Source organism: Ochotona curzoniae, unplaced genomic scaffold, assembly GCF_017591425.1.
Source record: "Ochotona curzoniae isolate NIBS_2020 unplaced genomic scaffold, NIBS_Ocur_1.0 contig_2754, whole genome shotgun sequence".
Classification (NCBI taxonomy): domain Eukaryota; kingdom Metazoa; phylum Chordata; class Mammalia; order Lagomorpha; family Ochotonidae; genus Ochotona; species Ochotona curzoniae.
The window spans coordinates 21899115-21911342 of NW_024465582.1; the positions used below are offsets into that span (position 1 = coordinate 21899115).

The following is a 12228-nucleotide window of genomic DNA, read 5'->3' on the forward strand; positions in this document are numbered from 1 at the left end:
TAGCAGTGAAGTGACTTACCCAAGTTTAAAGCTTTATAACTTACATGTACACCAAGGAAAAAGTCTCAAATAATTTTACTCTGAATTGTATGTAACAATTGTTTCTAGGGCCACTAAGAACAACTTAATTGAATATATAAGAAGCAAAATGAAAAAAAAAATAGTTCAACTTCTACAGAAATAAATTTGGGTTAGTTTTGGTGATACTGATACATAAAGGGAACAAAGCATCACTCAGAGAATACAAGGGGCACTCAGCACAAAGAAAATAGAACAATAGGCTAACTGGTCCTTACATCCCAGAAGGCCGGAGTGTGTGTGTGTGTGTGTGTGTGTGTGTGTGTGTGTGTGTGTGAGAGAGAGAGAGAGAGAGAGAGAGAGAGAGAGAGAGAGAAGCTCCAGGAAACAGTCCTTGTCTCCATAATGAGCTGGATGATGTGGGTGAAGTCCTGCTTCCCCAATGAACACATCAGTGACCTCTGACATGATACAGCTGGGTTGCAATGTGAGTCAGGAAGAGGAACCGAGGCATGGCGCTACCCTCTGGAAGTGTCTCCTGTGTCCAGTCTCTAGAGCCCTCGAGTACTTACCGCACCAGGAGCTTCCACACACAGCCACTCACACTACTGACAAATCACGGTATAAGAAATAACAAATCTACCCTTTCCATCGGCAAGACATCAAACTGTCATTTGTCTATGAGATAGATAGATAAATAGACAGACAGACACATACATATATGGAAAAGGAACATGACTGTTATAAAAATACTTATGTAAGCATGAGCCAACAAAATATAATCAGAATCAACAAAACAGCCTAATGATAAATTTTTCTGGGGTAAACAGTTTGCATAATAAAAAACCTACAAGCATATTTCAAATATTTTTTTCAATCCATTCAAACAATGATTACAAAACTATCAGTGGGCTGTGAAAGCACCATGCTTTGCCAGGACCACTTTTTTCATCAATGGAAAAAAAGCAAAATTTCAGCTAACAAATATTTCATCTCTACTGCTATTATTTTTAAATTATTTGTATTTAACCTCCAAATTCATTGCGTTTTGGTGGGTTTTGCATGCATTCCTCACATTCAATGATACCAAAACATGCATTCATTACACAATTATCTACATAATTTTTCTAAGAAGCTATCCCTTTTCTCCTAGTTTGGGAACTTCTATGTGATGGCATAAACAAAAACACAAGATTTTTTTTTCCCTCACTAAATTCTCAATTCAGATCATTCTAACATTACTGGTGCTATCAGAGTACTCTTCACTCCCTGAAGTTTTCTAACAGCACCCTCTCCTGAGAAGGAAAATACTCTGCCCTAGTTTCACAGAAGGTAGGAGAAAGCAGGCAGCCAGACACCCTGGCTGAGGCAGGTGAAGGAGGCGCTGGCTGGCTCTCTGGAAGTCTCAGTGGGAGCACGTTCCTGCCCCTGGAGGGAAGTGGAGAGGAACCAGCCTTAACAATCATCTTGAGAAGGGAAAATACAACAGGAGCCACAATGTCAGGCACAACACACCCTGACATGAACGCTGATGCTGACTCGGCAGGGAGCAGGTGACCACAGAGCACCTGTGCACACCTATCCAGGCAAAGATTTACGAAAGCATCAAGGAAAAACATCCCCTGGCTACTTTTATTTCTAATGTCTCCCCAGCACCCCGACACCAATGGACGTTTATTCAAAAGTGAAATTTGGAATTGTAACACATCATCTTCCTCAAAGTCTTCAGAAAAAATCCTGAGGTGAACAAATGATAACTAAATATATTAAAACACAGTGAAATTCCTATAAGAAAAAAAAATCACAGCCGCAAGTCTGTCTTTGGTCTTTCATTACATCATTCTAACATTCTCACATTGGCATTGAGATCATAAAAAGCATTCATGAAAATAAGAAACACATGTTTTCTGAATGAAAATATGAACATGGCTGCTTGTTTAATTTGCTGTTTTACAAAATCAATGCACTCCGCAATTATGACTTTTCAAATCTATTGTTCAGATGTTAAAAATCTAAATAATTTATGACTGTCACATTCTGTTTTTTCCATGCATGTTAGGGAAAAATCAAAATTTCAAACTACTCCAATGCAGCTTGTTTTTTTTTTTTTAAGACTAACAGCTCTTCTTAAAATCATCTCCCATTTCTGTAAAATGGGTAAAGTTGAACCTTTGCCAGATTTCAGTTTCTTCAGTAATAATGTTTCTTCTTACAGAGATAGTTCATCTCATAAGGCTCTTGGAAAACAGCAGGGGCTGTTTTGCTTTTATTAATTTCTTTCATCCAAAATTTTGTCACACCAGTACAATTCCTTAAATGCGGCCCTAAGCTTGTATATGGCAAGTGAGGAAAAGTTTCACTGCCTGATATATTTCACTATTTTGGAAGGTGCAGTGCTGTGCTCGCTTCGGCAGCACACACATTAAAATTGGAACGGTACAGTCCTTCTCACACTGCTGAAGAAATTCACATGCATTACTTGAGTGAAAAATTAAATAAATGTATCATTTTATTTGCCTAGTAAGATCAAGTCCTCGTATTTCTAGAAATATCACTTTGTTATTAAGAATGAAGCTATTTTCACCTAAGAATTTTCACTTTACAAGTTATCATTTGAGTTGCAATCTGTTTCCACTCATGAATGAGGAAAAGCATTATTCCACACTGAAATTCCAACCTTTAAAACGCTAAGGAGCACGACGACCTGATATGTCTACGTAGAAGTTTGCTTATCTTTACGTATCTTCCAAACGGAGGCGACATGTTTGATTACTCACGATGTTCCCAACAGGAACACTCTTCCAATCAAATTCTTAATTATCTGTGTGCTATGCCGTCAGGTTTTTCTTTCTTTAGATTCTACTATTCCTAAATAAGCACCTTAGAACTGTATCCTTCCTAAAATCCATTCACTCCCCGCATAAATAGCAAAGGCTATCTATTCGTGAGATCGTCAGTATTTCGGAGCTAGGCAAAGACAATCAATCAAGGCTCTGCGTGGCCAAGAATGGGTTTTGCACAGACAATGTCATTCAGAACTGCGGACAGCTCCCAGGAAGCTGTGGAGTTGAGGGCGATTTCCCCCAGTTTCTAAATCCAAGTCAAGACCCGTGCTTTTCTCCGTACTAGTGCGTGTGCTGTTTATCGGAAGTCTGTTATTAACCTGCTTGGAAAGCACACAGAACTCCTATGGATGACTTTTTCTCCCGACAAGAAATGGACCAATGCCCTCAGGATTCCCTAGTTTAGGGATTCTTGAGGGGAAAAGTCCAGCCTTGTTCCGGCGCTGATTCAGCCGTGGCTGCGGAGTGTGCGCACGCTAATAAGAGGATCTACTTCACGACCTTCATTTGACAGTCCCCAAACATGCTTAGAACTGAAGGAAGACTTGGGCCACACACAAGCCCGAGCAACGTCTTCCTGTGGCAGTTCTGCTCCGAGTTCCCCCAGCCCTTCCTCGGAGCTGGGGAGCGGGAAACCGATGTCTCAACTAGCCTGGAAGCCAAGGTCAAGAAAAGGATGGGCGCCACTCTCTTTCACCAAGGGGGGCTCCGGAAACGCCCCCTCCCTGTTCGGTGAGGGAGCCCCGAAGCTTCCTGTCAACGCCCCTGCACCCCTAAAACCGCTCCAGTCGGGCACTAACCCCAGCGCCAATCACCCTTCCCGGGGGAACCGCGGCGAGGCAGCTCGGAGTCTATCCGCGTCCGAAAAGCAGAAATAAAACTCCTCTCCACCGACCCCAGCCGTGTGCCTCTCCCTCGGGGGAAAGGGGACAGAGCGGCGCGAGGACGAGGGCTGAGGAAAAAAAGTTTCCCTGGTCCAACTTCACATCCTCCCACCGGAGGTCACCCTTGGCCTTCCTCCCTCCTCTCTCTCTCTCCCTTCCAAGTTGCTGAGCGCGCCGCCGGACTTCGGGGTCCGCCGGAGCCCGTCGCTCAGCCCCAGCTCGGCGGCCAGAGTGGCCGGAGGGTCCCCGGCAGGTGTCGGCCTGACGGGCAGGGGGCGTCGGCGCCACCAGGGCTGCTCCCGGCCCTCCGCGTCCCCACCCCGGGGAGGGCGCCCCCTTTGCAAGGAGGACACGGGCCGGGGCGAGTTGGAGGGCGCGCCCGGGTCGGCAGGGTGGGGCGGCGACCGGTGATGGGGGGCCGGGGATGTGGGGGTGCAGGGGTGGGGAGTAAACCCTCACCTGAAATCGCTGTAAGGGTGAATAATCCAGAAGCCTGCAGTTTTAACCCTTTCCTGCTCCTTCTCCACCGCCTTCTGGCTCCCGAACATACGGAGGGAGAATTTGTTGACCCCGGGCTGCAGCATGGAGGTGAACTGCCGCTGCATGAAGCCGTACTGCCGCCGCGGCCCCTCGGCGTCCTCCAAGCCCCCCGCCGCCTCCTCGCCGCCGCCGCCGCCGCCGTCCACCTTGAAGCACACCGAGTTGCCGTGCTCCTTGGCGCCGGCCCCGCCGCCCCCCGGCGGGGTCCCCAGGCGCTTGTCGGCCGCGGCCGGCCCCGCGCCCGTCGCGGGCGTCTTGGCGGGGAAGACGCTGTTGCCATCATCCCGGCTGTTGGACGACGAGTTGGGCTTGCCGCCTCCTTCCATGCCCGGAGGACGCGGCGGGCGACGGCGCGGGCTCCAGACTCGCCGGCAACCCGGCGCCGGGGACACGTCGCGGCGGCGGCGGCAGCGGCGGCGGCGGCTGCTGCTGCTGCTGCTGCTGCCTTTTCCCGCTCGCTTGCGCGCCTGCCTCGCGCCCGCCGCCGCCGCTGCTGCCCTCAGCGGCTGCGCTCGGGGCTCCGGCGGGGCTGCTGGCGACGCGGAGGCTGCCGGAGCGAGGCGACACGGGGCGAGGCTCCGCCGCCTCAGCCCTCGCGCGCCGGCGTCTCCCCTCGGCTGCCCTCTGCTGGCGGGAGAGGGGCCCTACACACACGCGCGCGCACACACACACACACACACACACACACACACACACACACACACACTCAGCCTCCACTCAGCGGGGCTCTCCACACACACACACACACACACTCAGCCTCCACTCAGCGGGGCTCTCCACACACACACACACACACACACACACACACACTCAGCCTCCACTCAGGCGGGCTCTCCACACACACACACACACACACACTCCTCACACACACACGCACACACACACTCACTCAGCCTCCACTCAGCGGGGCTCTCCACACACACACACACACACACACTCAGCCTCCACTCAGGCGGGCTCTCCACACACACACACACACTCCTCACACACACACTCACTCAGCCTCCACTCAGCGGGGCTCTCCACACACACAAACAGACACACACGCACACTCACACACACACACTCAGCCTCCACTCAGGGGGGCTCCACACACACACATACACACACTCAGCCTCCACTCAGAGGGGCTCTCCACACACACACACTCACACACACACACTCAGCCTCCACTCAGGGGGGCTCCACATACACACACACACTGAGCCTCCTCTCAAGAGGGATTCCTCTCTCTCTCTCTCTCTCTCTCTCTCTCTCTGCCTCCACTCATGCTCCACTTCTGCCCAGCGTGACATTGAACTCAGGAGCCCCGGGAGACGCCTCTGTGTATACAAGACGAGACACACTGGCTGTAGGTTCGCACGGGGAAAAAAGGAGAAAGAGCGGGAGCTAGCGAGTGTTGTTTCTGCGAGAAACTCTTGGAGCTCCGGGGTGAATTCTCATCTGAAAGTGACAGGGTTAGGAGGAGGTCAGGCTGATTCCGCGTAGTGATAAGGCTACGTGTTAAATGTGCACAGCCAAGCTAGCTTTGACAATGGAAAATGTCATGAGTGCGAGAGAAGGCGTGTATGCACGTGCCTGTGTGTGTGTGTGTGTGTGTGTGTGTGTGTGTGTGTGTGTGTGTGTGTGTGTGTGTGCAGGAGCTCGCTGGGCTGACAGTGCCCAGAGCCCTGGAACCCTGGGTAATCAGCTGCTTTTGGGGCTTTTCAGATTAAGGCTCTTCACCTAGGGACAGACGACTGACCTCGTTACCCTTATCCTGGTTTATTCTCCAGGAGCTCCTTAAGCAGGGGTTGTTTTTTATTTGTTTGTTTTGTTTTGTTTGTTCTCCTCTTGCCAAGGCCAGGCACACCAGCACATATGTGAGCAGGACCATCAGCCACCAAGACAGAAACTAATGTGTGAGAGAAACGTCGTTTGAGCTGATCCATCTTTTATAATAAATTATGCAATGAATGGAACGCACGAAGAGGCACGTGTGCGGGCCAGTGTTCACCTACCGCACGCTGGGAAGTAGAGATGCCTTGGAATCCAGTCAAATGTAATCATTTCAAACGGGAGGAAAAGATTCTCAAGTGAAACGGACGATGCTGAGAAAAGCATTTTCGGATTCTTCTTATTCCCTCTGTGTGTCTCAAACCCTCTGGATTAGCTAAAAGTAGCCAAATGTGCTGCCAGCCTCACCGGTCACGCAGCGGGAGAGCCCCGGAGTCGGAAGAGCTTCAAGACTCCCGAGGGTCCCTGCACATCTGCTGCAGTTTGCAGGCCCGCCTCTCTGCCCACAGCCCCTTCGGAGGAAATCTTGCCTTGGCCAAGAGTCCCTGCACCCCTGACTTCCGCTTAGCCACTTGGCAGCTCAGCAAGGGATTCTGTGTCATGCTGACAAACCAAGGCCTAGCGTGGGGCAGTGAGTGTTTCTGAAATAAAGGTGTTTTCTTGAGAAACAGAGAGGTGATGATGCCTACTAATAGCGGGGGAGGAAGGCCGGGAGACGATTAGAGGACGTGGGGAGGGTGAGCCCAGGCTGGGAGAGCAAGCAGAGAACAGAGCAATTAGAACCAGCAGCACACAGTAGGCACACAGTAGCCAGCGTCTGTATCAGCTCTCCTTTTTTCCGAGTGCTACGTCCTGACTCAGACACCATCTCTTTTCAACCAATCCCAAACCAGAACCCTAAGGAGCAAATCTAGATGGCCAAAATGTCAGGGTAAGAAGCAGAGGAGGTACAAGCTACACCAAAGTGGGAATGCCAGGCATCCGAGAGGAACTGATAAGAGTGAAGGCTGAGAAGGAAGCCACAGGAATGAGAACAAGTATCACCTACAGCGCCGCTCTGCTAAACACAGGCCCAAGTACCCACACCGCTTTCTGCATTCATCTAGTCCTGCCCCTGCCTTCCTCCAGTTGCGCATGCTTCCCCAGTCCCTCTATTTTCAGTCTTGAGTGCATGAGTGTGACAATGTATATTTTAACATAAATTTTAAACTTTATAATATTTAAAAATAAGCCATCTAAAACAGTACATTGAGGTTTTTCTCCTAGCAAATCACTCCGCTCCACTTGAAATTGATTTTAAGGATTGTCAGTAGTTAATGTAGCAGGGATTTCTGATTGATTGCAAACAAGGTCTCAAAATGGAGTGCACAAAAAAGGATCACAAATCATGACATGAGCTAAAAGAGAGCTTGTAAATATTGTATTCATTCTAAACCTATAAAATAAATTAAATTTGAAAATGTGTATCTGAATATATTAACTAAAAATTGTCAGCAATATGAAAAGTCATGATCTTTCACTTGACCATGAGAATGTCAACTTACGATTGTGGAAATGTGCACTCAAAAGACTTCATTAGGAAGAAGAAAGGACTTTCAATAAAATAGGGATTGGATGAAAACAGTAGACGAATGATAACAATGAGATAAAGACACAGAGACATGGAGACAAAGAAGAATCCTGAACACTGAAGCTAATCTTTGCTTAGCATAGTTTTGCATTTCTTTAGCAACAGTGTCTCACACTAAAATCTACTGAGACAAATGACACTGTTTTCCTCAAAGTACCCTTAGAAAGTGGACTGTCGTCCCATTTAGTTCTACGTCATTAGATAGCCTCGACACCCAAATGCTTTTCATATCAGGACTTTGATTTCTGAAGATATGTTGAAAAGTACGAGTTCATTTCGTGAGAATGTCTCAACAGTAGCTGAAATAGTTTCAGTTATGCATCGATAAAAAGAATGCATCTTTTCAAGGTTTCCTGTCTCCTTTAATATTCTGCTTAAAATCAAATTTCAGACAGTAGCAGATTAATATGAATCTAAAATAAAATCTCCATGCATATCAGGCACAGCACATGAAATGAGACAGAAAGATATATAAAGGATTTGACGTTTGAGCGCTTATTGGGAAAGTCTTATGAAAACGTAAAGACTTAAGGGATAAGACAATGTTAGTACTCTTAGCAGAATAGAGATATACGTTAAATGCATGTTTCACAGTAAGGAAATGCCATCAAAAGACCCACTTCTGATGAAGAAGACAATGGTAAGAAACTGGAAATGCAGCATAAACATGAAGCCTTTCTCTGTCATGTGCACCAGCAGATTTGGTTATCTGTCTAAGAGCAACCCCAAGCAGTGTGTTAATGTAATACACTGAACATATGGAAAGCCAGAACAAAGTACTCTTAGTCAGCATTTCTTTCATGTTATCATTCTTAGTTCTTAATATTGCCAATCAGAAAACTCAAAAGACCAGTTGGATAGCCATCATAAAAAAGCAAGATTTTAGAATAGTGGTGTAAATGAAAGATATTGCATTAATACTTTTCTAAGTATCAGTAATAACCATGAAAGCAAAATGCAGAACAAAGGATATTTTCCAAAACTCCAGTTATAAATAAAATTCAGGCAGTGATTCATTTGAGATGTATGAAAACTATGGCTTAGAAAACAATTTCTAAGGGATACATGTATATATAGATAAATTACTATATATTCTTAGTCGATAATATAAACACTCAATAATGTAAAGATTAAAATTATTCTCAATTTGACTTTTAAGTTTCAAGCAAAATTGCATAATTTCTGATTTTCTTGGGTGGCAAACATTTGCATTTCCTTATATGATGAGTTTATGACAAAATATGTTTAAGTTCATTCAGATTGATTGCTTTTTAAAACCTCAGTAAGTTATGGCTTAAAAGTGAAACTGGTGAGGGCACTTCTGAAGCATCGTTATAACAAACTCTAGTATTAGTTACATATCAAAGATGTCATTTCAACACAATAAGCAATAAATAATTTGTTGTATAGTAAATAGAGCTACAATGGTTAATGATGTCTTACCACTTCTTACTACCCTGCTTCTTAAACATCTAAACTCAAACTCCATAGCTAGAATAATTTTGTACAACAGAAGCCAGGCCAGGCAAGTCCTCTAATCCCAATCCTCTCAGCGGATGACTGTCCCAATAAATGTCACTGTCTTCACGTTGGCCTCCTAAACCCTGTTACCTCTCTCGTCCTGTTGCCTGCCACAGCCTCCCCCTGACGGCTTCGGCCATACGGATCCATTCGCTCTTCTTCCTGCCTGCAAGCCTCACTTCCACCTCTGGAAATAACCTGTGCTCATCATCCTTACATCTGCAAAATTGTTCTCCCAGATCAAACACCATGTGTGTCTTGGTGATCTCAGTAAAAGCTTCCCTAGTCTTTTTTTATATCAAATACACAAGCCTTTTTTATTGCTTCCTATCTCTCTCTCTTGATTTTTATTCTCCACTTCACTTGACACCAAATGGTATGTTACATATTTTACTTTTTTGTCTACAGATTGTATGTCATCCAAATTAATGTAAGTCCCTGTATCTCTGGCAATTAGAACAATGAGTGACATCTAATTTCATTCAAAAAATCGCTTTAGAATGAATGGAATAATGAAGATACGTTTTGCCTCCCCAAGACAAGAAATCTTTGACAAAGTATAATTGATTATTAGTAGTTATATTATTATTTTGATTCTTAATTTTAATGTAACTGATTAAAAGCCCAGAAAGCCCTCTTATCAGCTGAGAAAAAAATCACAATATTTCTCTTCTACTTCCATTTAAATTTCCTTTATAGGTATTTCATTATAAAGTCAGGGTAGCCTTATACCATAAGATTAATATAGTCCAGTTAATTAATGCAAAAAAGAAACAATAGTAAATTTTAAGTTTAACACTATTTTTCCTAGATTAAAAAGGGTATATTATTAGAACATGGGTGAGCAAAATCCCATTGCTGATCAAAATCTTTAGAAATGTAACTTTCCAGTCAAAATTCAATGGAAGCGTGTAATGGCATTTGTTAAAAGTTCAGGGGCTTAACAGTAGATTATATCTGGACCTTCAAGTGTGTCCTAAGTGAATTAAAGTCTCTTATTTATTAGCAACCTTGGAAGTGGTTAAAGGGCAGAAATCAGGTCATTCACCCAAGAGATTACTTACAAAACCACTCAAGAGTAGCAAGGTCCAAGGGCAATCAGAAGAGCCAGAAATTCACAGGTTCACACATTAGTAGATGGAACAGTAACAATAAATAACCTGGAATTCAGTTGAACTACTGGGCAGTATGTTTTGTGAACTCACACAAAGCACTTTTCTGTGGTGGCGAGTTGGTTTTTTGTTTGTTTGTTTGTTTGTTTTTGTTGATAGCACAAATTGAGAATGCTACTAAGCAATGTCTGAAGCAGTAAATGAGCCACCAGAGACCCATTTATATAAAGAATAAATGACGTCTTAGGAAAACTCAAACCACTTCCTCTGAAGTCATGGGAGGGTGAAAAAGAAGGCAGAAACTTCAGTGCTTGCATGGCAGAGTATGAGCACACATAGATTTAGTTATGACAGCAAAACTGTGAGTCTGAAGAACAGAGAACTCTTTAATTCAAAGAGATCATCTGGAGCTTATTTACAATTCCCAGACTTGAGCCTGTACAGAGATCCCAAGTTCTTTAAAAAGAAGCAAGTTTCTTCTCAAAATGAGTAAATTAGACATTTTATTAGATATTTTGAGGATTAGTACTCTGTATCTGTTGACTGCTTTATTTTTCTATTTACTCACAGCATTGTTTTCCTCTTATTTCTCCACATTGTCATTCACTGAATGCTGTTCTTTTCTGCCCACTATTTCCAAACAGACCTCACAGCTGAAGGTTTAGACAAATGTATTATCAACCAGTGGGCTCTGGAGTTCATGATATAAAGACATGACAGTTACATTAATCATGACCTCAATGAGGTTCCAATTTGACAGCTCTTACCGTATATTGTGCCAGGAGGACCATCACAATGGGTATGTATGTATGTTTGTGTATGCATGTTTATGTGTGTGTATAATTTTATAATTTATATTCATAAAATAGTATTGTGTTCTTTTTCTCTAAAAGAAGTTCTCAATTTGAATAAGCAGCAGGCAAAATCAAACCTGTACCTGCCTCTGCAAACATGATAAATTTTTTTTAAAGATTTATTTATTTATTGGAAAGTCAGATATACAGAGAAGAGGAGAGGCAGAGAGAAAGATCTTCCGTCCGATGATTCACTAGCCAAAGTGAGTGCAACGGCCGGTGGGTGCTGCGCCGATCTGAAGCCAGGATCCAGGAACTTCTTCTGGGTATCCCACACGGGTGCAGGGTCCCAAATTTTTGTCTGTCCTCTACTGCTTTCCCAGGCCACAGGCAGGGAGCTGGATGGGAAGTGGGGCTGCCGGGATTAGAACCGGCGCCCATATGGGATCCTGGCGCGTTCAAGGCGAGGACTTTAGCCGCTAGGCCACCACGCCGCTGGGACCAAACATGATAAATTTTAAAAAAATTTAAATGCACATCATTATTCTCCGAGTTTCCTTTTATCGTCCATATTCCTTTTCGTACAAGATAGTGGTTCATACTTACTATTCAGTATGCTGTTAGAATTAAAGTGTGTTAAACTTTTCAGTTTTTAAAGAAAGTGGAACGCATTTAATGTTTGCATTAAAACACATTAGGGACAGTTTGGTAGCTCTCTCATGGCTTCCTCTAACATTGTATGAAACAAATGATGCTCTACATTGAGTTCTTACAGTTGTGCGTGGGGGAAATTTGCCAGATGACTAGAAATAAGTTGTGTTGTTTTCTTCAACACTTTTTAGAAATAATGCATCCCACACTTCCCCATCAATGACAGCATAGAAGCATTCACTGATACACAAACCTCCTGAGGCAGGCATTTGGTGAACTGGTTATAACACAGCTTGGGGCAACTCATCCTATATTTGAATATCAGTGTTTGAGTCTAGGGGTCTGCTCTTGATTCCTGCACCCTGCTAATGTGTGTTGTTGGGGCAGCACATAATGGCTCCAGTAGTTGGGTCCCCACTACCCATGTGAAAGACCCAGAAGAAATGACAAAATTCCAGC

The 12228-nt window shown here is 44.6% G+C and overlaps 1 protein-coding gene across 1 annotated transcript in view; it reads right to left on the bottom strand.

Annotated features, from left to right (window-relative positions):
• Positions 1-4681, bottom strand: part of HCN1 (hyperpolarization activated cyclic nucleotide gated potassium channel 1) — a 241984-nt gene extending 237303 nt beyond the window's left edge. The window contains exon 1 of the mRNA XM_040977681.1: positions 4205-4681. Within this exon, the coding sequence (XP_040833615.1) occupies positions 4205-4611 (407 nt within the window). The 5' untranslated portion in view covers positions 4612-4681. The remainder of the gene's footprint in view (positions 1-4204) is intronic.
• Between the last annotated feature and the right edge of the window lie 7547 nt (positions 4682-12228).